Source organism: Lacerta agilis, chromosome Z (genome assembly GCF_009819535.1).
Source record: "Lacerta agilis isolate rLacAgi1 chromosome Z, rLacAgi1.pri, whole genome shotgun sequence".
In the NCBI taxonomy this organism is placed as follows: Eukaryota; Metazoa; Chordata; class Lepidosauria; order Squamata; family Lacertidae; genus Lacerta; species Lacerta agilis.
Window position 1 is genome coordinate 30932288 of NC_046331.1, and position 25191 is coordinate 30957478.

The window sequence follows — 25191 nt, forward strand, 5'->3', positions numbered from 1 at the left end:
GTCAGCCAGCACCAGTTGGAAGGAAGCATTTTGTTCTTGGCAGGGCTAATGAAGACCCAATAGAGGTTTGTGCATGTGTTGGCAGCTGACAAATGATGAGGTGTCTTGTTAGGCAATACTATCTTCAATCCCATGAATGCAAATAATCTATTTTCAGTTAGGGCTGTGCCAAGGGTTGATTCCTCTCTGGGCTTGGAATGCTTCTGCAGTGCACCCATTGCATGGTCACCAGTTGAACAAAGCTGAAGGAAAAGGTCCAGAATATATGCAGAATACTGGGTGAATTCCATGGTAGCATCACATAAAGAGGTGGGCAAAGCCAAATCCAAACGTGGGTGCAGCCAAGGCAAAAAATGGTGACGGCCACCAGTTCTTTTTCTGCAACCCACTCTCCCACATACACACTTTGCCCGTGCATAGGAGGGACAAACTGCTTTTGCCGGAGTTTTGAACTGATTGCTTGCTGAGGCCTTTTGCAATTAGGCCAAGGGTTGAGGGTTGTGATAGAATTCATCATTCATACAACAGCCAGTGCTGGATTTATGTATAAGCTAAACAAGCTATAGCTTAGGGCTCTTGGGGCCCTTGGGGCCCGCAAAAAAAAAAGATTAAAGGGGAAAAACCTGGATGTACATTTCCAAAATATAAGATAAAAAACAAATAAAATAAAACCTACATACAGCAGCAGTGCTTTATGTTGGGTAGGCTCCTATGATGTAAATAATGGGCCCCGCCTGCTAGCCTTCTCCCTAAAATATCACTGGTTTGCTCATTTCTATATACAGGGTGCCTACATTCTGCACGGACTGGTTGCATGGCATATATTTTTAACACAAAGGACAGCTGGACATATAAAGGGCCCCCTTACCTTCAGTAGCTTAGCTAAATCTGGCCCTGACAACAGCCCCTTGAATATCTGAAGATGGCTATAATCATTTCACTTCTTAATCATCTCTTCTTCAGGCTTAGTCTCCCTTCAAAAACCTACTGCCAGTGAGAGTAGATGGGCAGATTACCTAAAAAAAACCTCCCTGAGATATGGCAGTTTCCTAGGGTCTCATGTGTCATCCCAACCCCTTACGTCCTTCTCTCTTAACTGCCTGGCATTCAGAGCCCCATTAAAATGTTCCTGTCTGAGTATGGCACAATTAGGTAATTTTAGACTCTGCATTTAATGGTCTTGCTGGGGCCTCCCTCTTTAGAAACACATGACATCTAAATCACTTCAGAATGTGGTAAGTTACCCCTGCTGTGGAGGCCATTCTGCTCAATCTGCTGGGCCGGGCCCTAGACTCCTGCTCCTAAAGTCCTGCCCTGATGGCACCACTGTGTATGAAGTTTCTTTACACAGTGTCAGAACTTTCCCCCCCATCCAGATCACTGCTGCCTCCTTTGAGTGGCAGCAGATTCTTGCACTGCAGGCCTAAGGTCCTTTTTTAATATAAAGTATTTTTTATTAAAGATTTTCTTGATTTACAAAGGTAGTGCAATGTCTCTCTTGTATTTTTTCCATGTAACATTTTTACAAGTCAATTTCGTTTGTTGAGACATTAGGAGGAAAAGGGGGAAAGAGGTGGGCGGGATGCGGGGTTGAGTGGGGTGGGGTGACTATGTTTCTATTTTACTTAATATATGTAGGGTTTGGTGTCAGCGTTGTTTGTGCCTAAGGTCCTTTTTAACCAGAGATGCTGAGGATTGAATGTGAAACCTTCTGCGCAACATAGAAAGGGCTTTGCACTGGGCTGTGTCCCCTGCCCTAAGTGATGCGTGCCACTTCAGAAGAAACTAACACTGTTCACCTTTCTTCCCATGAACATTGCTTGAAAGAGGATCCCGAACTTCCCCTCATTAATTGGAGCTACCCTCATGCCGCTGAAAACTGTGCCAACTCTCTCACCCCGGCACTCTCTCTTTGTAAAAACTCCAAAATAGCTCCTTTTGATTTCCCCACCCCCTTTTTTGCCCTGTGGTGGATCCATTCTATGATAGGATTAATTAAGTCCTTGCTTACGTTCCCACTAGTGCCATAACGGCAACTGAAGTTTCTGAAACTAAAAGAAAAGAAAAGGAACACTTGGCACTTTCCCCCTTCGCCATCACTTACACTTAAGCTATTGATACTTGATTGGGATCTGTAGACTGTTGGGCTGGTGCCATGGAGCTTCTGAGCATATTCAATGGCTGGAATAGACAGAGCAAGACTGTAGGATTTGGCAAGCTGGAGGTCTCATTAGTCAGGCTGGTTGTATCTGACACTAGAGATTCCCATCTTGCTTGAAGAGGCACTCCCTTCCCTCTGCCTTGGCTGTCGTCCCAACAATATTTACATGAAGGACAACAGAGGGCCAGTGTTAGGTGGAGGCTGCCAGGTCCCAATAGGCAGGCTATTGAAGGGTGCCATGAATACACTTTTGACTGTGCGGTCCATCCCGAAGTTGATATTCTTGCCTTTGAGAGACGTGGGAAATGGTAACATGAAACATCACCATTATATTTACTACTAAATAAAGGGCTGGTGGAGTGTCATTACTAAGAGTTAGGAAGCAGCAGCCATAGCTCAGGGGGGGAAAGCCCATGTGTTCCATGCTGAGGGTCCCAGGTTCGAACCCTGGCAGCTCCAGTTTAAAAAAGCTGCTGATAAGAGAGCCATTCCTAGTCAGAATATACTATTCTGGGCTAAATAGACCAGTAGTTTGACATGGAATATTGAATAAGGTCACTTCCTGTGTCCTAAGAGCATGAACAGTGAGAAAATCCCTGGTCTGACTCTTGCTAAGGTGAGGAATTCGCATGAGGCTATTGCAGTGGGTTAGGAGCACCTTTTATCGATTTTCAGCCGGCATGGAAACCGTGGCTGTTCCTGGACCCTCTGATAGCGTGACCACAGCAGCTCAGGTATTGCACTTGGTCAAGAAATTGCAGTTAGAGTAGGAAACTGCAGCACAGCTGCTAAAAGGAGTGAGACGCAGTCAGCATACGCCTGCCTGCAGTTCTCACTGTTTGCCTATCTATTCTGCAATCTGGCCTATTCCAAGAAGCTTAAATGGAAGATCTTTTCCCTCGCAATTACGCAGTGAGGTTGGTTAGGCTACAGTGTCCACTTGCTCATCTCCACAAACGGATCGCCGAAAAGTACACTGACCTGCAAAAAAGGGGGGGGGAGAGAGAAAAGAATTATGTGTGCTAATTAAAGAAGCATCTTTAAATAAATAAATAAATAAATAAATAAATAAATAAATAAATGCTATAATTTCAATAGAAGTACAGTGCAGCCCCCACAAAGCAGGGGATACTGTGACCAGTGCGCCTGTTCTGTGTCCTGCCTGGGTGCTAACTGTTGATGGGCATCTTCAAGGCCCCTGCTGCTCTCCCGTGTTATGGTTCTTTATCTTTAAACTGAACCTCGACAAGCCAGCTTGTCAAATGAAGGACTGCCCTCTGTTAAGGAGGACACTTGGCGGCCCCTAGGTTGGGCTGTGAGAATAATTGACTGGCCCAGGTATCACCCAGGGAGCTTTATGGCTGAGCAGGGATTTGAACCCAGGCCTTACTAACTCCTTACTAGTCACTGCTACCTCACTACTCTCATTTGCACCATCAGCTTTTAGGATGTATGTGTCTTACACTACCTTTCAAGTCAATTAAAAAGCTAGTCAGGTTCCAGCTTCTAGGTGGAGAGCACCAAGGTCTTTGGAGAAAAAAATGTTCTGAACAAATTTTCTGCAGGTTAATTCCAGTTCTTTCCAGTTTAAGGTGTGCCCCATTGCTGCACCTTGGAATCTCTCCTCTTATTCCCCCTCTACCCCACCCCCACTGGCAATTTCAGTGTTTTGTATTTTTTTTATATGAGAATAGTCAAGCGGTCATTTTCTGATCGACGCATAATTTTGAATAGGATGTTCTAATAATTGGATTCATTGTTGCAGCTCAGATTTGAATGCATGGCTTGTGTTGAATCGCAGGAAGACGAGGAATACTTGAATTTGTATCTGTGAGATTTGACAATAGGATAGAAAAAGTCACCTTTTGGATTAATTTGCTTTTATCTACTCTGGTCCCATTAAGCTGAAGGCAGCCAGTGTCAAAGGCATAAATGGAGACAAAAGACTCGCTTCCAATTGTGGAGAATGTGTTTTAAACAGCCTAGAAAATGTTTCCTACTCAGCAGGGTACAGTACACTCAAATGGTCGCATTAACTAGGAAATATATAACAAAGAGAGAGTATTTAGGGCAATCCCTCAGTATCCTGTGGTAATGAATTTTAAATTTCCGTAATGAAGTCAAAAGGCCTGTATTCTTCTCTCACGCACACGCAGTACAGTAACTCCCATTAGCATTAATGGGAATTGGGTATGCAAACTATAGAATCATAATGGATAGAGATGAAAAAGCCCTATCAGATTATTGAGTTCATCCCCCTTCTTAAGGCTCACCTTATTAATGCAACCGGTCTTGGTGACAATGGCTTTGGTACAGAACACCCTATTAGCTACGTTGATGATTTAGCAATCTTGCTGTGGGTATGATGCAAGGATGAAGAGCAAGCTGGTGTTGGGCCTACTGTCCACAACAAGCTTAGGAATGTGCCAGTGGGGGACACCAGATTTGTGGGTGTCCAATAGACTAGACTAGACTAGACTAGACTAGACTAGTAGTCTTCAACCTTTTCAAACCCTTTAATTCAAACATGCACTTGGGGACCCATTTCTTATTTTTTTAAAAAAATTAATATAGTTGAATGCTGTTGTGACCCCCACTGATCTAAGATGTGCTGTCACAGCAGCCTTAGCTCTATACAAATATTATATATATATATATATATATATATATATATATATATATATATATATATATATGCCATAACCCAGTAGTGAGTCCTGACATACCAGCTGAAGACAAATGTCACAGACAGTGGGAAACTGGGTCTGGTCAGCAGGCCAGATTGCTATCTCCTCCACCCACTGTGGGCCATGTTTGACAGGAGGGTGGGGCTTCCCAACTGCCTATCACCAGATGTCTGAATGATATCATATGACCCTGTTTTGCCCACAGGGCTTGAAACCAAGCTGTGTGGGCAAAAGCACAGCACACAAAACCCCTTGCAAAGTGCTCCACAGGGCATGACTGGCCATAACAGTGGTGCCCCATTGTTCACAATTTCCTGTTAAGCTTAACAGGGGAAGAGCCTGAGGCTTTGTTTAGCTCCTCATGTGATACCAAAACTGTTCCTAGGTGGTACCACTTCAGACATTTATGGTCTGAGCTAGGGAGTGTGAGGGCCATGATCAGGATCAGTGACGGCATCAGAGGTCTGCATCATGGGGCACACTTTACTAGGGAGTTCACTGTCAACCCTTATAGCTCCCTTGGACTGTTGCTGCTCCTTCTTTCCATCGCTCCCTGTTCATCTGCCCAGTTTGAGTGAGCAAGCAATGATATGAACCCACTAGGCAGCCAGCTGAATGGGTTGGTTGCAGAGGAAGATGGCAAGCAAATGGGTAGTAGTGACTGTGCTTAGAGAGGACAGCATCTTGCCCATGGACCCTCCAAAGTTTGATGCTGGCACTGTCTGTTTCAGGCTCATGTTCCTAGCATTGCTGGGAACAACAATTTCTGCAACCCTCAGTTACCTCAACAATGTGCCTGAGGACCCATCTGCACTATAGATCTGAAGCAATTTGGTGCCACTTTAATGAGTCATGGCTTCCCCCAAAGAATCCTGAGAATTGTGGTTAAGGGTGCTGAGAGTTGCTAGGAGACCTCCAACCCAACTTACGGAGCTACAATTCACAGTCAAATCCTCTTCTCAAGGGACTCTGGGAACTGTAGCTACGTGAGGTGAATAGGGGTCTCCTGACAACGCACAGCATCTTCAACTAAGTACAATTCCCAGGATACTTTGGGAGGGAAGCCATTACTGTTTCAAGTGGTGTGGTACTGCTTCAAATGTATAGTGTATATGTATAGATCTAGTCTAGGCAAACAGCTCACCACATGGCAAGACTGTTTCTATAATATACCACCAGACTTCAAGTGTGCATGTAAACATTGTTTGATTAAATGTTGTCCCAAGAAGAGAAACATCCATACACATAATAATATTGTTTCAGGGAGAAAGCTAGACTTGAACTTTTCTCTGTTTTCTATATGAACTGAGTTTTTCTTTGTTTCAAATATGAAGGAGCACGGGATTCCCATGACAATGCAGGGGCAGTTTTAGGAGAACATAGGAAGCTGCCTTTTGCCATTGATTCATCTAACTATGTATTGTCTACAAGACTCTACATGCTGACTGCCAGTGGCTTTCCAGAATTTCACACCCTCCAGGTGTTGTGGGTCTGCAGTTTCCACCAACCCTGACCATGGCCATGGCAGCTGGAGCTGATGGGAGTTGTAGCCCAACAATAACCAGAGGGCCATAGGTTTCCCATCCTTGTTTTAAATGGGTGCTGCTTTCCTAGTGCTGTCACCCCTCTCCTGCCCTTCCTCATTTCTCACCAGTTCCTCCTCTTTCCTCCTCCTGCCATATACCAGGTCAGACTATTTCTCCGTACAGCTTTTTAGTGTTGACTGTCAGCAGCTCTCTGAAATCCCTGGCAGAGGTCTTTCCCATGATGGGCTAATCGATCATTTTTAAAACTGGAGATGCCATGGATTGTATTTAGGACACTTAACGTACAAACCATGTGCTCTACCACTGAGCTCTGGATTCTCTTTAGTTCCTCACTTGCTTGGGAGCAGAGGGGCCAACTCATATCTCTGACATCACAGCAGGACAGCCAAAGGCTGCTGGAGGCGTCACCAGCAGCAAACCCCTTACAGTATAAGATTGTATTTACTCATTGAGGAAGCCAGTTGTGCTTCCCATGTTAGAAACAGGTACCTGAGGCTGAACAAGAATGACTTGTGCATAGCCACCCGGTGAGTTGGTGGAAGTCCATAGCTGAGGACTCATGTTCAAATTTAGCATCCCGTCTGTTGAAATAAACCACCTTTCTTGTTACTTTTGCAGCCCGAGCAGCTGCTGTTTCCTCTTGTTTTCTATTTATCTGCCCACTATGTCATGAGAAAATTATCTCGGATGTAAATAACCATAGGTGTCACTCTTCATGTGCTTCATGAGTACAGTAAACAAGACGGAATTAAATTATTAATGGCTATATAAGGCTGGGAGAAAAAAAAATGGCCAGTGAGACTTTTACCTGGTGTAAATGTGCGCAGCTCCACTGCTTTTTAGGGGGTTACTGTGATTTCTGCAGGCTGCGGATCAAACCTCTTTAAGTTTAGCAGGAGGATCACAGTGGAAATCCCTCCCCCTGCCCCCGCTCCCACCAAGCTGAATTTTCAGACCTTGGGCCTGTTTGATGGTTGTTTGATAAATTAGTGCAATTCAAATTCTCTCTCTCCTTCCACATTAAAAGAATTTGTTTTTGAACCACTGCTTCTTTTGCCCAAACTCTGTCCATTTCTTGAAATGGTGGAACATTTCAAATTGTGTGTCTGAATTTTATTATTATTATTATTATTATTATTATTATTATTATTATTATTATTAGAGAGAGATGTCCTGAGTTGCTGTGAGATACATTTGCCACTTTCCCCTGCTATTAGCATCTTCTAAGCATTATCCAAAGGGGAGCCGTGCCTGGATTATATTCCTGAGGTTCTCTGATTAGCAAATGGAGAAGGCTAAGAGGTGAGAAATATTATGCAGTAATTCTTTCCCATCTTGTCTCCTGACATTAAACCGTGTGGAGAGATAAGGAAGAGAGGCAGCCTCTTAATTTATGAGCAAGCAATGATCCATCCACAGAGGGTGACTTGCATTTCACTATGGATGGCTAAGCAAGTGGGTTGTTCACTAACCAAGTACAGTACACTGACTTCGTTCCATCCTGTGACTGATAAATAAATAAATAATCAACAAACTTCCACAGAAAGTAAAACGAAACAAAAACTTCCAAATGCTTAAAGGCATTCCTGCTTCAATCAATTTGTTATGCAGATGTAAAATGTAGATTGGTCCGAAATGCTCATTTGCATTACATATGTCTCTCTGTCTCAATCTATTTCTCTCAGCAAACATAAGCAGTATCCTGTTTATTAGATCAAACGAGGGATGCAGAATCATTTTATTTCTCATCTGTGCCACGCATGTTTTTTTTAATTCACTAGTCCATTCTGCCATGTTTCCACATTAATCTGCATTTTTAAATAAATAAAACACACACACACACACACACACACACACACACAAATATGTATTTTATTTCAAGATATGCATTTTTCTAAATGTACAGACTTTAACAAGCTTTATATACTGCACAATCAACAAAATATATGCATAAAACAATGAAAAACATCCACACATCCACAAATAAAATCAAACTTTAAAAATATAACATTTGTCAAATATTAATAAATCCAGAAGTTTCCTCCCAAAAAATATACATAATAAAATTACATGTGTGGGTAGGCTCGCCTTTTTTAAGCACCAAAAACAACATAGCGAAGGTGTTTTCTTAATAATATATACTATTCTCAGTATGCTCATTTAATTTCTAAATGGTTTTTCTTTGTCAAAATGCACATTTTGGAAATACATAGTGATACCTTTTTGAGCTCTGTGTCAGAACATTCATAAATGCAAAACCTAATGGATAGCCAAGCTGCTCTCTGCACATTTATACAGAGCAGTGTGGATTGAGTCGTTTTGTACCCGGAATTCATGATGATCGAATTTCCCAACGATTCTAGAATCTGCTAAGCTGTTGGTTGTCAAGTATTAGCTTCAGCTAGAAGCTCCTGGCATTGATTTATGGCTTTCTAGGACCTGGAACTTCTCAAACAATTAAAGTAAGCTGCAATTTTTACAAAATATAGTTCAAATTTGGTATGATTTGTTAGAGCAGACCAAATTGTCACATGAATGCAGCGATGCGAACAGAGCTACAGATTGTGAATTATGAACATTGCTTATCGATCAAGGATGATGTATGTATCTCTCTTTCTTCTTTTGTCATTGTTTGCCAGCTTTATGTATTGTATGATTCAATGTTTTAAAATACAGGGAGGCAGAAAAGAAAGCAAACAAGACGCCCCCTCTGATGCTTCCATTTCATTTCAGTGTACAGTAGTAGCTTGATTTGTGGTCCCGTGCTCACTTACCTGGGAGTAAGTCTCATGGAATTCAGTGGGACTTATTACCTTGCTAAAAAGGCTGCCAGAGAAGGGATTCAGGCCCTGATTTAGGCTTACTATCTAAAAGTTGTGAAACACACAAAAAGAGGGATGCGAAGGGAAGGCGGGGAGCATACTTGGGCACCAATTCCCAAAGTTCTTACAACTGCAGGGATGCAATAGCGCTGGTGTCTGAACAATTCTCAATATCTGTGATCATTTACATTTTCCCAACGTGAGTGTAGACTATGAATGGAGGGGGTCAGAGGCTTCTTAGAAAAAGAAAAAAGTAAGATTGTGTAAACTGTCTCTAAATTTAAATACAGTGGTACCTCTGGTTACGAACTTAATTCGTTCCGGAGGTCCGTTCTTAACCTGAAACCATTCTTAACCTGAGGTGCGCTTTCCCTAATGGGGCCTCCCACTGCCACCGCCACCGCACGATTCCAGTTCTCATCCTGAGGTAAAGTTCTTAACCCGAGGTACTACTTCCGGGTTAGTGGAGTCTGTAACCCGAAGTGTTTGTAACCTGAGGTGTTTGTAACCTGAGGTACAGAGTTGTTGCAGAATGGTCTCTTTGCTTTCCTATCCCCAAGGCCCCCAACACAATAAAATTTAAAGTTGCTTTCCAGATGCTGTCTGGGAGAGATGGATAAATATGGGTGAACACTGAATGCAATGTTTGATCCCTTCATGTTTACTATTTATTCATATTTATTATTCATAAATTCAGGCACAAATGTTAGGCCTGCACCCCAGTGACATATTTGCATTTTATTTTAAGTTTGATAGCCCCCCACCCCCACCCCTTGCTATCCATTTTTGCAAACAGGGATTTAATGATTTACTGTTTCCAAACCATTGCTGTGGTTCGTTCTCTCTCTTTTCCCTTCCTCGGCATTTTAGGGAAAGAGATTTCTAACATGGAAAAGTGATATTTGAATACATTCCCCTAAGGCAATCAATTTACTTTTAATTTGTCTGGAACTAAGCTTTCCTTTGTTGCAATGAGAAAGGAACTGAAACTGTTGTAAAATTTATTAGCTTCCAGGAAGATTTTGAAATGAATTTTTTAACAGTCGTGCTGTTTGCTCGTACCCAGGCATGGTGTTGTACTGATTGCAGTAGCACCACGGGGGTGCAAAAAAAAAATGCACCAAATTTTCACTGTGGCATTGTGCTCTTGTAGGTAGGCATTTCTAATTAGGGGCGACAAAATCTAGCTAGCCATTTTCCGGTACTCTTCTTTATTGTCATTGTTTTATTTGCATGCCAAAAGTGGATCACAAACTCAGGGGGGAAAAGGACATAACCAAACACAGTAAGCCTGCAAGTTGGGCTCACTTTATCTCGACCTTATGTGGATGGTGGTGGGGAAATAAATGGAGAACTGGGGAAACGCACCATTCTCCTCTCTCCATTTATTTATTTATTTCCCCCACTTATTGTACCCAGCGCCTACAGGGCTTTGGAAAGGAAGCAGGAGGGCTCCGGCAGCTTCCCAGAGCCTTTGCATGGCGATGCCTTCCTTACCATCCTCTGGGAAGGAGGTGGGGGGGGCTCTGGGAGCATCCCAAAGGCTGGTAATCAAGGTGCTGCTTTGCTTACTGGCGTCTGGAAAGGTCTCAGAGCTTCCTCACACGGGTTTTTTTTTTGGGGGGGGGGCGTTTCTGCATTTCCCTGACTTTTTGTGATTTTGCATTTGCACACAGACCCCCAGATTGCTGTTTGCTTGCTAACTCTTAGTAAACAATGGACAGCCTTTTAAACAGCGTGTGGGATTATCGTTTTTGTTATTATTGTATGTATGCATTATAATTTTTTGCATTTTAATATTGTAAACTGCCCTGTGATCTTTGGATGAAGGGTGTGCTATCAAAATGCAAATAATAATTATAGTGATGATGATGATGCAATATTTCAAGACAATTCGCAAGCAACTATGAAATATCAGCCAATTTAAATAGTCGTGCAAATATTAATAGGCCAGACATTTTATGTTGCTAAATATACTCTAAGATGAAACAAGCTGCTAATAATTCATATTAAGAAAGGGACAGGAAACATATGCCCATGCAGATTAACTTGTTTCAGCCCTAGCAACATGTAAAATGGTTAAGGATGGTGAGAGCTACAGTCTCCAGCAATCTCTGGAGGTGCCAAAAGTTCCCCATCCCTGTAATGAGGCCTGGCAATACAAATGAAGACAACAATAATAATCCAAATAGCAGCAGAACCAACACATCTTATTCAAATCTTTATATTGATCCATATATATAGACCCATATATCAACCCAAAACTATATATTAACACCGCTTAAGTCTGAGCCCTGTCCCGTCTCCCCATCCCCAGACAATAGGCACCTGAAACATCAGGAGCAGTCTTTATGACTGGAGCCAGCAAGAATCTTGCTCTATAATTTTATCCAGTATTCCAGTGCCTATTTCTTTTTAAGTGGAATTCTTGATGGTAGATTCTACATGCCGTATATGTAGAGAGCCCAAGATTCAACCCCTGGTATCTCCAGTTACAAGGAACGTGAATCAGGCAATAAACATCTTTCTTGGACATGGAGAGCCGCAGTCACTCAGACACTCGTTTCATACATAACACTATGCCAAACCATGGCTTTCTGCGAATGTGTGCAGGCTCCTGGGAAGGAGATAATTTCTGCTTTGGTCCTCTGCTGCTGCTGTGTGTTAAGCCATGATTTGGCTTAGCACACCATCTAAACACAGGCTTGTGGTCTGTATGAAGGAAACAAACCATGAGCCTTGTTTTGGATGAGATGCTAAGGCAAACCATTGCTTACTGCAAAGCAGTGAATCTTAGAACATAAGAAAAGTTTGCTGTATCCTGCCAAATGGCCTATTTAGTCCAGTATCCTGTTCTCATAGTGGCCAACCAAATGCCTGTGGGAACTCTCAGCTCCTGTGGTTTCCAGCAGTTGGCATTCAGAAGCATCCCTGCCTCCAGCTGGGGAGGCAGAGCACAGCCAACACACCCAGTAGCCCTCAAAAGCCCCTCCCCTCCATGAATTTGCCCAGTGCTTTTTTAAAACCATCTAAGTAGGTGGCCATCACTGCCTCCTATGGGAGCAAGTTGCACAGTTTAATTGTGTGCTGCATGAAGAAGTACTTTCTTTTATCTATCTTGAATCTTCAAACAGGAGCAGCAGGAGCAGAGCAGCAGCAAAGCAGTGGCAATCTCTTCTCTGGCAGCCTGCACACTTGTGCACTTACATTGTTTATTTTAGAATTACATTGAACTGTGCCAGGATAAAGTAGCAGGCCAGATGAACAAGCAGTCTGACGTCATAATAAGGCGAATTCCTTATGGCTGCTGAAGCGAGTTTGGAATCAGGTGAACCATGGCTGGTGAAATTTCAGAACTTGGAGAGGGGTTGATGCTTATGGTCACTGAATAGTTACAGCAGTATTGCTGCTTTCTTTGACCATTTCCAGGTGGGCAGTGGTGAAAAGTAGAATAATTTTGGTGAAAATTTGGGAGTGCAGTCACAGCTGTTTTACTAGGGGTTGGGGGAAGGCACGTTTGCACCATTTTGTGGTCCTGATTCCTAGCCTGCTCTTTCAGATGTGGATGCCATTTTGTGTTACGACACTCCTGTCGCTCCATGAAAGCCATTTTGTGGCACCTGCAGCATTTTCTCATCGTTTCAAATGGGCCCACTTGCTCAAAACACTTGGCGACTCCTGCATAAATACTTGTATCGTTAGCGTGCCAGCTATCTTGCATGTAAGCATGTGACATCCAGAATTCCCCTTGAAGCCTGTGTTGTCTTAAGCAAAACTTTTAGTAAGAAACAGTTTTGTCTGTATTGGTTTTCTTCAATGATGCTCAAAATTAGGCAGACACCTGTGCCTTCTCTGCATGCTCTCTCTCTCTTCCATTTTTAAGAGACCCAGCTGCTTCAGTTCCCGATCAGTATGAAATAGTCCAATTGGCTTCTACTTATATGCCTCTTCAAAATCCTTCTGACATAGATTGGAATGAATTGTGCTTCTCTCCACAAAATAGAAGCTCTGGGGTCTATTGTTATTGCCCAGGCTGCATAACCATACATGCCATCAGAGCATTTATCAGTGATATTAAATCCCTAAGCACTTGTACCTCAGTACGTTTCAACTTTGCCTCTGTGTCTGGTGCTGCAGATTCCATCACCAATAATTCAATTGCTTAGGAGAGCTGAGCAGGTCAGTCTTTCAATCTTGTTGTGTGCTCGGCTACAGTGAATTTGGATTTGAAATATATGGAAGTATATGTGGTCATATAGCACCCAAATGCCAGCTGATGCATATTTTAATTGCATGCACTGGGTACTTTTGTTCTCCCTTTCTATTCCAGAGCAGAGTCGGATGTAATATAAAATGAGAATTCACAGCGGTGTGTCCTTCAAGGAGAATGCATAAGCCGAGCTAGTGATTCCAGCTGCATTTTCAATTTTGTATGGCAGGCTTGCTTATTTATTTATTTATTTATTTACATTGCCATAGTGCAGTTCTAACCATGCCTAATCAGAACTGTTTTCTTCTATGTGTGACCGTAGAAAGGTAAGGTACATTTAGGCTGAATTCAGAGAGGAAGGCCATATTGGTATCAGTGCTCTAGAAACAAGTGATGATGCCAACTTTTAGAATGGTGTTGGGGAAGGCTTGGAATGTTAATTTTATGCATTTCCCCTCTACCCCAAGCCCACTTGTGAATCAGGCCAGGATTCCTAAACTTTGGGCAGAATGGGTTCTACCAGAGCTGTCCTTCCCTCTCTACTGCCCTTCCCCTTTCCATCCCAAATCAGCAGCTGCAGTAGTTAGGAGAGTCCTACTAAAGGCTGCCAAGTGGCTCTTCAATGCTGCAGTGATATGGTCTTGATTGCAAGGATTGATGGGAACTACCAAGGGTCTAATCCCCCCATGAGCCACTGAAACTGCCTCCTCTTGTAAGTTTTGGATAAACCGGGGAGAGTCTTCTGAATTGTAGTAGTGTGGCTTGCGTAGGTGGGAGGAATGCCTCCAGGCCTCATTATGCTCCTGGTGACAGTAGTGATCGTGAGAAGGCAAACTTTAGAACAGGGCTGGAAATAACACCAATTTTTCTTTTGTAAAACGAATAATTTTATGTGAGGCAGTTGGTTTTGATTCAACCTGAATCCAACAGGTCAGATCAAATCTAATATGGGCTCATTTGCGACAAATGAGAATGTTTTGGCTGTCTTGACCCTCCTTTTCCATACGAAGATACTGGCAGGGAAAGCTGACATTTTGGAAATGGAAGTGGTGCATCTAAGGAGCACGTCTTCCCCACAGATAATCATGGGAACCATTGTTTATTCCACATAGAGCTACAGTCCCCAAATACCCTTAACAAACTAGTTCCCAGGATTCTTTGTTGGGAATCATGTACTTCCATTGTATGGTGTCTACATCTTCTCGCAGCCTTAACACCCACTGTTTCTAGCGGTTGCAGTTTGCTTACATTTTGCTGCACTGATATGAGATCATTTGCATACCATCTCCCTGCCCCCCAAACTGTAATTTCAGGTTCTCCCTTTTTCCAGTCGCTCTTTGAAACCAGTTTTTGAGCAGCATATTTCTTTAAGCCCTCTGAAAGTGAAAACCCTCTTAGATATTAAGAGTCACGGTCATATTTTCCTGATCTGATTAAACTAGCTTCATCTGCTCAGTAGCAGCATACCTCACAAATTTGTGGAGTAGATAAAAGGGGTTGGGGAGAGCCACCCATGCCACTCTTAAGCAAGCAACCCTGTGCACATTTTCTTGGAAGCAAGTCGCATTCAAGTCCCATTTGGGAGCATGTCCCACTTGCTTACTTCAGGCCACATGCTCCTTGGTGATGAAAATGCAATAGACAGCTAGGTGTTTATTTGTTTTTGTTTTTAAAAGAGCACCCTGCACTTGCATCTTCTCCTTATTGAAACCACCTCACATTTCTCTGTTAACATGATCCAGGAAAAGTGCAGCCTGGTCTTGAAAACTAGTTCTGGGTTTTCAGTCTCGGCTCCAGTTTAAACCCATATCTGTTTGGGTGAATAAGAGGCTTAAAAAAAAACACAACCTGAAGCCTGGCCTGGTGTAGTGTTCAGTTGTCGGAGGAGGCTTGTTCACTCCCCACACCCCCACCCCTTTCCACAGCTTACCCAGGGAGCTAGTAATGTGTTTCTGTAATAGACTTCTGTAAATGCAGTGAAACCGAGGGGGAGCCACAATCGTCAGGCAGCCGAGCTTAGCACACACTGTGGGCCTAACGGCGGGCAATTCTGACATGATTTTTTTTTTTTTGCTCCTGCAAGGCCCTATTTGCTTGCTGCTTCCTATCAGCACTGCTCCAACATCTTCCCAGAGAATAACCACCATTTCATCTCTGGGGCACCTCTGAGCTGGGCCTTCTGCCTCCTTCTGTGCCTTCCTGCTCCTTCCAACTTCTGTATTTTAACGATATGGGCTTCGTTCTGTCTTCAGGTGAGTGGCGGGGAAAAGCGCCAGAGTTCCTCGCTACTCCTTTTTACCTAAGACTTCTGTGAAGCAATTTGGCAGCTCCGTAGCCAGCCCACATCTCAGAAAGCCTCACGGCCCAGACCTTCTCAAATCGATACAGACACAACATGTCTGTGGTTGGGGATCATTATTAGCTGCTTTGTGTGACAGTCCCTCGAGGTTGGAACAGAGGTGGTTGGAAAAAACCGGGCTCACTTGGGGTTGTTAGCTGTACTTCTCAGAGAGAATGATATTTCTGCCACAGATGGCTGAACTGAGGTCTTTTCATGCAGGATGGGAATTGCTTTAAACTTTGACCATGGGAAGAAGGATTGGTTGTTAAACCGTTCTGGGAACTGTAGCTCTGTATGGGGAATAGGGGGTCTCCTCTCAGCACCCTTAACAAACCACATTTCCCATTATTCTTTTGGGGAAGCCAAGGCTGTTTAAAGTGGCATAATACTGCTTTAAGTGTATAGTGCAGGTGGGTGCCCCCTTTCCTACTAATACACACAGAGACACCCATGACACCCCTGCTATTTAGGAAAAATATAATGTCGTTAATAATTTTACAATTATTGGAATACAGTGGTGCCCCGCTAGACGAAAATAATTCATTCTACGAATTTTTTCGTCTAGCAGTTTTTTCGTCTAGCGAAGCGGCAATGACAGCCGCGCTCCGCTAAATGAAAAAAAGACGATTTTTTTTTTTGTCTTGCGAAGCAGCCCCATTGACTTTTTCGTCTTGCGGGGCAGCTTCCGCTAGACAAACGCCGTTCGTCTAGCGAGTTTTTCGTCTAGCGAGGCATTCGTCTAGCGGGGCACCACTGTACTTGTATTACTTAAATACCCATATGCTCTATTGTATCATAATTTATTTTGTTTTTCTTCCTCTTTCATATTACTCTCTCACTGAAAACGTTTAATAAAAATATATATATTTAAAAATATGCCACTATTTCAGACCATGTTTTAAAATATGCATTCCCAGGGTTGTCATGTACAACTGCCAGACCTGTAGCCACAAATTTCGTGGTGAGGGAATCTAAATGCCGTATGGTGTGTGTGTGAATTTATGCAGACATACAATCTATAAGTCATGACGATAAGAACAACAGCACCCCATGCAACAGCAAATGTTTCTCAATATATTATTATACATGGACTGCTTATAAATGCAGGATGTAAAATACAAAATCTTTCAACACAATAAGGTGATGTTTTTGTTAGAAGACAGAGGACATAGCTTGCCTCCTGTAATGTGGATGAGGAATCCAAATTGGTTTAATTTTATTAATATGTTGAAAGGTTTTGCATTTAAAAGTTGTGTTTTGATTATGTACAATAATATATTGAGTAAAATTTGCTGTTTCTTAGGATCTTGGCTTACTTCATAGGGGTGTTCACATGTTACATTTCACAATTCTGCAAGGGCTCTGGGTGAGCCATCAAGGGGGAAGAGGGTGAGTACCAGAGCTTGCATATGTCTAACTGGAGCTTAGGGAGAGATTGACAGCCTCACAGTTGCTAGGAGAGCATGCCTGTATGGTTGTATTCAGCAGTGGTACGTCTGTTATACAAGCAGAAATCAAGCTGCTTCCCACTATTGTGGTGTGTGTTGGCATGCTGATTTTGCAAAAAGGTTAGGACTAGTGTTACAGATGCTGCAACTGCCATCACTTTCCAAGGACAATCCCCATTTCTTAATCCCTGTCCCTGGTAATTCAGTCTCCATTTTTTACTTTTCAGGCTGTCTTGTCAAAATGTCAGCATGAGTTGTGAGCATTTCCATTCTTTGCAGTTCAGCCACTTCTCCAGGGTCTCTAAACCTTGGAGTGGAGAGTGGACTTGTCTCATCTCTGATGCGCATGCATATTCATTGACACATGAAAACTAAGGTGTTATGCAGTGCATACCTTCCAATCTCAAACAGTGCAGTTGTCATGGTGTATTCTGAACTCTGCAGGATCAGACCAAGTACAGTACCACCCAGTACAGCATTATTATTATTATTTGGTGCAAATTCCAGAACTACGTGGTCCGGCATAAACTAACCAGTGGCCCACCAGTAGGCAGTCATCTGCCTTCTGCTGTCCTCAGCACAGAGCTCTGGGCTTAAACCAGTGAGTTTGCAGTTGGACTGGGAGCTTTCTTTAAAAGCAAACAAATAAAGTTTATCAGTATGCAAATTTCTGCATACAGTGCCAAGTCCCATGCTTATGCTGAATGCTAGAATACACACAGGTCTTCACAGTCATAAGTACTAGGTGCATGCATTGATACGTAACGATCACCAGGATGCTGATTGAGGCATGCGGTACCCAATCCCACACTTGTGCAAAATACTAGAATATCATGGTCTTTACTTCAGGTGTTCATTAGGGGATGAACAGGAAGATAGAGACATTTAATCCTTTGTTTTTGCTCAAGAACTGAAAACAGCAAAGCCAACATTTTACTGGGCACCAGTATTTAAACACTTCTAAGCAGTGTGTTTGCATGTCTGGCAGCTTCCTTTGCTGAGAATGAGAAGGGTCAGCAGTGCCCAGACCACAGTCACTTGCTGCTGCCACTTGAACGATGTGGTGGCTGCTGTGAAGGAGAGAGGAGCATTAAAGATGCAAGATTCCATCCACTTGGTTTATTCCTCTTTTGTCTCCCTGCCTTCTGCAACTTCCTTAAGGTTTTCTTTTCTACAAGCAGATTCCCTGTAAGTGCTAAAGCTGCTCTTTCTCCCCCCCCCTTTCCTTTTTTTGCTGCATTGTGTTATGTGCCAAGAATTTTTATTAGCCCCCTTTTTTGTGCTAGAATGTGGTGGAAATACAAATGGAGCTGAAAAGCAGAAGTTACATACACAGATGAACAAAGCATCCAAATGAACTATCTCCTCAGACAGTTGGGATTCACCACTGTGGCTGAGTGGATACCAAGGTCTCTGTGTTTGCAAGGCGCGAGTGAGGTTCAATACATCAAACTCTGAAGGTGTGATTCAATTGTGGCTTTGGCTAATGTTATGGAAAATAAGGAAAGTGAGATGGAGCTAGAAGGTGGCTAATTAAAGGCGAAAGTGCTTGCTAAAAGATACTACTGAATTCCAAAGAAGAATATTTTAGTCAAGAATTGGTATGGTCAAATGAAATGGGTTCTGTCTCAGCCATGTTAGGAACATAGGAAAGAGCGTACAGGCTGTGACTGTTTTAGGCACATCTAATAGGTGCATGTCTGCGCAAAGCGCATCGTGCTGAACCTGGAAGTGACCTGAAAATGTCACAAAAGGGAGTGTTTGCAGGCTTTGTCAATGGTGTTTCAAATAAATGCAATTTCACTTAAACGTGTGGTGCCTTGGTACATAACCCCATCTCCAGTTGGAAGTTGCCTGTATACCAAGTCAGACTGTCAATACAGTATTGTCCCGTCCCCCCCACTGTCAGTAGCTTTCCAGATGCTCAGACAAGGGTTTCACCAGTTCTGTGCTACCCAAGATCATATTCACCGGAGATACTAGGGATTGGGCACATGCTTTATTACTGAGGTAGGTCCAGGTTGGAAGAATGTACAAAGAACCTTGCTGCATCATGGCATTCAAAGTGAGCACCCAGATGTCTATGGTAAGCCCAGAAGACAAGAGTACAACAGTGAACTTGCCACTCATGTTCTCCAGCAGTTGGTATTCACAGCCATGCCCACCTCTGATACTAGAGGTTGCAAAAGGCCATCCTGGCCATTAGCTGTTGTTAGCCTTATCCTCTATGAATTTATTTTAAACCCCATTTTCAAGCTATCCAACTTGGTCGCTGTCACTGCATCTTGTGGTGGCAAGAGGCTAACCCTGATATGTGTAATGAAGTTCAGGGTCCTTTTATCAGTGCTATGACTGGCTGTTCTAGGGCACAGCCATTTAGGGTAGCTTGATAATTTCGCCCCTTTTTGTGACTGATGCATGCATTTACCCAGTCAATGTGAGGGTAATTGAAATCACCCTTTACTACAACATTTCCTCCCTTGGGTGCCTCCTTTATTTATGTGCCCTTTATTGTTAATATCTGGTAACCACAGGATAATGCATATAGACAATTGTTGGTGCTCCTTTTGGTTGCACCTAGGATGGAAATCTCCAAGAGTTTGATAGAGATATTAGGAGCACTTCATTAGCAGAAAATGAAATGCATAATAGATTATTCAGAGGGTCAGGAAACTCAATAGGCTTAGAGAGCTGTGATGCCCACCTTTAACCTATGTTCATGAAGTTTTATCAGGCATTCACCCTCTAGGGACATGTAAGTCCTTTTGAAATAAATTTTTTGATTGGCTCTCTTTGATAAGTGCCATGCACGAACTATTTAATGTTCTCTTGTATGTTCACTAAAACATTGTGAGACGATGTGAAGTCAAGCTCCATGTTTGGGTTATGGTTGCTGCTTTGTTGTTCAGAACAGGGCATTTTGGTCTGGGGGGGGGGGCGCACGACAATACATCCACAGTACTAAATTACTTCCTGTGGCTTTTTGGGGGGAGGGGTCTATATTTCCTTTGTCATGTGGAGTGATATCACTTCCAATGTACTCTTTGCTGTCCTTCCTGTAGAGCACGTTAAATATAACAACTAGCTTTTAGAGGACATTTGAGCTGATGGATAATTAGCCATTCATACCCTCTTTTGCCCTGTTCCTTTGCCAACCTAGCAGTTCGAAAGCACGTCAAAGTGCAAGTAGATAAATAGGTACCGCTCCAGCGGGAAGCTAAACGGCGTTTCCGTGCGCTGCTCTGGTTTGCCAGAAGAGGCTTAGTCATGCTAGCCACATGACCCGGAAGCTGTATGCCGGCTCCCTCGGCCAGTAATGCGAGATGAGCGCCACAACCCCAGAGTCGTCCGCAACTGCACTTAACTGTCAGGGGTCCCTTTACCTTTTACCCTCTTTTGCCCTGTTCCTTTGTCCAAAAAAACACCAAAAACGAATCAGTTTTTTATTTGCAAATTTAAAAAAGAAAAGAAAGGGGGAAGGGAAAAAAGAATTAATATAAACAAAATATAGATACAGCTACCACTAATACTAATAATATACAGTATCAGTTCACATTATGGAAACAATAACTGACAGTACATGCAACTTAAATTAAATAGATAAGTTAATGTAAAGTCTCCAGATGGCCAAATAGGTTTCCATGTGAGATTGATATCTATATGCAATATGTTCAAATGCCGTCAGGGCCATGAGGTCCTCAGACCAATGCATGGACAGTGGATATTTATCCTTCCAGGTTCAAAGTATAAGTCCTTTAGCAGTCATAAGAGCTCACAAAGTTAACTTTTGTTGTTCTGTTGTTAATCCTCATACTGTGGCAAAACAAGCAGTAAAACAAGCACCATTTAGTCGTCCCTAAGTAACTGCGGCACATCACCTGTCATGAGTAAATACCTGGCTACACAGTGAATCTGAGCAGAATACTTGTTTATAGCCCCTCTCAGACTGCTAGGTGCCTACAAACACCACTGTAGATCTGTTGGAAATCAAGTACAAATCAACTAAAGTATAAAAAGAGGAGCCAGCAAAATTCATCGCCTGGTGTGGAGTTTATACTTGGATATCTCATGTCGAGCAAGGTTTAAAGCACAATGACTTTTAGCGCTGGCAATAGGAAGAAGAAAATGCTGACTCCTACGCAGGCAGCCACGCAGGCTGAACGTGGTTTAATTTATTTCCCATCGTAATGTGTTTCCCTTCAGCTTTTTGTTCTGACAGCAGCAGAGGCAGCAGCAGAAATTCTGAACGACACCTAGCCTGTTGGAGGCTGAACTTCAACCTGTTAAAATAATAATAGCAGTGGGGGCAGGGGAGAGAAACCCACTGCGATAAAAACAGCCCTTTAAAATGTCACTTTGCCAATGTCTACTACTTGTTATAGAAACGAGAGGTGTGTATATGGGATTAAAAATAGGCAGAATTGCAGTTCTGGAAATCTACCCTACAAATGTAGGTAGTAGGTTTTATGTTAATGGATTCCCAAGTGTCCTTGCAGGTAATTCCTTTTCTGCACTTCTTATAGTAGGGGTGGGGGAACCTTTTTCAAGGGCTGCATTCCTGCAAGGGCAACTTTCCAGGAGCCACATGCCAGTGGCAGTTGGGGCCAAAGGCAAAAGAGCAATGGACACAACTCTTCCCTTTGTATGACAAGAAGACTGTATTCTAGCCATGCAAAAGACAGAGATTCTTATACACCCGGCACTTGCATTCAGGCAAGCAGGAGGGGCACTGTCACAAGACATTCCTCCAGGCAGAAGCCCTTGAAAAGTGTGTGGAGCAGTGCTGGAGAGAGTCCTAACGGCCTGATGGAGAGCACTTGGGGGTCACATTCAGCCCACAGGGCTGAACTTGCATGTCTGTGGCTTGTTGTTGTTTAGCCGTTTAGTCGTGTCCGACACTTCGTGACCCCATGGACCAGAGCACACCAGGCACGCCTGTCTCCCACTGCCTCCTGAAGTTTGGTCAGACTCAAGTTGGTAGCTTCATGAACGTTGTCCAACCATCTCATCCTCTGTCGTCCCCTTCTTCTTGTGCCCTCCATCTTTCCCAACATTAGGGTCTTTTCCAGGGAGTCTTCTCTTCTCATGAGGTGGTCAAAGTATTGGAGCCTCAGCTTCAGGATCTGTCCTTCCAGTGAGCTGTGGCTTACATAATCGCAATTCCAACGATTTCCCTGGGAGAAGAAATGATTGCTGAACTACTTTATCCGTGGTGTAGTTATAACCACTAATTGGTTTACTTTAAAAAAAAAAAAAAAACCCGCTGGCTGAAGTGGGAATATAAAACCACACCAGAGGCATATGTATCTGACCAAAAGTATTCAGGTATACTTAGTTGTCTGCGCCAAGTGGTCATATTCAACCAATTACTACTAATAATAAATCAAGTTCCCAGGATTCTCTGTGCAGAGAGCATGACTCTTGAGCCATTCAAGAGCTGTGGTGTAGATACGCCTGTTCCCAGGGCATTGTCTGAAGGCACATAAGACACCTTGTTGAAACTAAGCAGTTTCTGGGTCTGGTGACAAGATGGAAGTGTGTTTTTGATGTGATGTGATGTGATGTGATGTGATGTGATGTGATGTGATGTGATGTGATGTGATGTGATGTGATGTACATTGTCCCAACCACTCATACTACTGATGATATAATGGTCTTAAAAGATGGCTAGATTTATTTTTTTTAATAACCCAGTCTGCATCTGTACTGACCCTGTTTTTAAGTGTTTTTATATATGGAACAGTTTGTAATTATATTTACACTTCTCTTGTTTTATAGTTGTTCTGTTTGTTTTATAATTATATATAATTTTGTAGTGAACTCTACCTGGTAAGGGTGTTGGGAAGTAATAATAATAATAATAATAATAATAATAATAATAATAATAATAATTTTTATATCTCTTACATACTACATATATTCCAAATGGTTCAAATATTTTTAATAGCATTGTGTATGATTGTGCCTGTGCACCAATAGTTGGCTTTTATATTTTTAATTATTTGTAGATTGTTCCCCAGAAGAAGGAACCTGCCTTCTGAAATATGATGAAATGCAATAAATCTTCCAAGCTGGCAATTTTGAGAACAAGTTTCTTCTCTGCATTCTTCCTCGTAGTGTCGTTTATCAATAGGTCTTGGAGCTAAGCCTCAGCAAGTGAACATTTCGGATTGGGTGTAGCAGCTCATGATATATCACCTGCCCTTCTTTGTCTTTCTCTCTACAGATCAGAGTGAAGGATTTCATTGCCGGGAAGAGTGCCGGATCCTTGGCCATTCTGACCGATGCTGGATGCCCCGGAACCCTGTGCCCAGCCGAGCAAAATCCCCTGAGCATGGAAGGAATGTCGTGTCCCTCTCCATAGAAGCTACCACTGTGGATACAGAGCTTTACGAAGACTGTAGCACAAAGAGAACTTTTGCAACATTTGGCAAAGAGGGGAGTGAACCTGTCTCCGAGGAGCGGGGCCCAGTCAACTCGAAAGGTAAAAGAACAGTGGATCCGCCCATCTGTAGCCCAAAGGTAAACGGTGCAGTCCGGGAGGCAGGGAATGGTTGTGAAGCTGTCAGCCCCATCATGTCGCCTATCCACCTGAAGAGCCCCTTGTCTGGCAAACCATCAGTGTCCTACAACGTAATGCACTGCCCAGGAAGTCGCGACCTGGAGCCGTTTGTAAACAATGGCCCTTCTCGGCCCATTGAGGCGGAGCCGAGGGGTGCAGACAGTGAAAATATCATGCATGAGATTAACCCTCTTCTGCAAGAATGTAGAGAGAAGGACTCACCTGGTGTGAAGAGGCTAAAGGACATAGTACTCTAAATTGCACTGTAAAGGAAAGGAAACAACAGTACTGGATGTGTGTATTGTTTCTAATGGCTTACTGATGGCTCACAAATTCGCTGTATTTAAAAGCTTTCCCTAAATGTATTGTTTATAAAAAAAATATGAAGCTATCATTAATGTGACAATCCCACTTGGTTCAACAGGCAGCAGGGGTGTTGGTCTAAGTAAAAGTAGCACCATTCTTCAGCTTCTCCCCACTATGGTAGAAGTGGTGGCATTTCAGTGGTTGGAAGTATTATCTATGAAGTATTTTGAATTTATATATTTTTGTAGCTCAAAAACTCTTATTACGAAATGGCGTTCTGTATGAAGAATTGAATCTAAAAAACAAACAAAACAAAAATCACTAAAGGAAAAACCACACCAAACACCTCAGTTTCAAGTAATCTCTAGGAACATAATCAGCTGCCTCCTACTGAGTCAGACCACTGGTCCATCTAGCTTAGCATTGTCTTCGACTCTGATTGGCAGTGGCTCTCCAGGGTTTCAGACCAGGAGTCTTTCCTATCCCTACCTGGAGATGCTGAACCACTGAGATGGCTCTTCCCCTTAGTACTCCCCTTGTCATGCCTCCAAACTTCAGCAATGGGGTGCTCGTTTGCCATGGCAAACTGGAGATTGGGTTGCCCTGATTGGCAGTTTTGGTGCACTTGTGGGAGCTCTGATGTACAAGATGGGGCCCACTTCAATGTGTTCCATGCTGGAAGGGGCTCTAAGCTCAACATCTCCAAATGTACATTAGCACCCCATGGAGTTATGGACTTTGGCCGGTGAATTTTCTGTCTCATCCCACACCCAGAGCCTAATTTGTACTTTTTAAGATGTTGCTCTTTTGCTGTGAACACCCCTGCCTTTGGAAACCTTCTGCTGCCACATGCTTCTCTGTACTATTATCGTATTTGATATTGCAAATTCCTGTATGTCTAGTGATGGGAAATGCTTTCAAGTTTGTTTTCTTTTTTCCCGTTTCCTTTCTTCAAACAAACAAACAATCTTAAGACCTGGAGAAACTGCAAAATTTAGAGCCAATCTTGTCATAGCTCTTTGTCATTTTGCCAGATGATTGTACCACATACTCTCTCCACCACTGTGCGATGTTTCTTCCCCAGGTCTTTTAGGGGTTATCTAGCAT

General features: G+C 42.9%; 1 protein-coding gene across 3 annotated transcripts in view; it reads left to right on the plus strand.

Moving 5' to 3' along the window:
* Nucleotides 1–24172, plus strand: part of PCDH19 (protocadherin 19) — a 133571-nt gene extending 109399 nt beyond the window's left edge. For all 3 annotated transcript variants that reach the window (XM_033138079.1, XM_033138078.1, XM_033138080.1), the window contains one exon: nt 23443–24172. In XM_033138079.1, the coding sequence (XP_032993970.1) occupies nt 23443–24035 (593 nt within the window). In that variant the 3' untranslated portion in view covers nt 24036–24172. The remainder of the gene's footprint in view (nt 1–23442) is intronic.
* The last annotated feature ends 1019 nt before the right edge of the window (nt 24173–25191 follow it).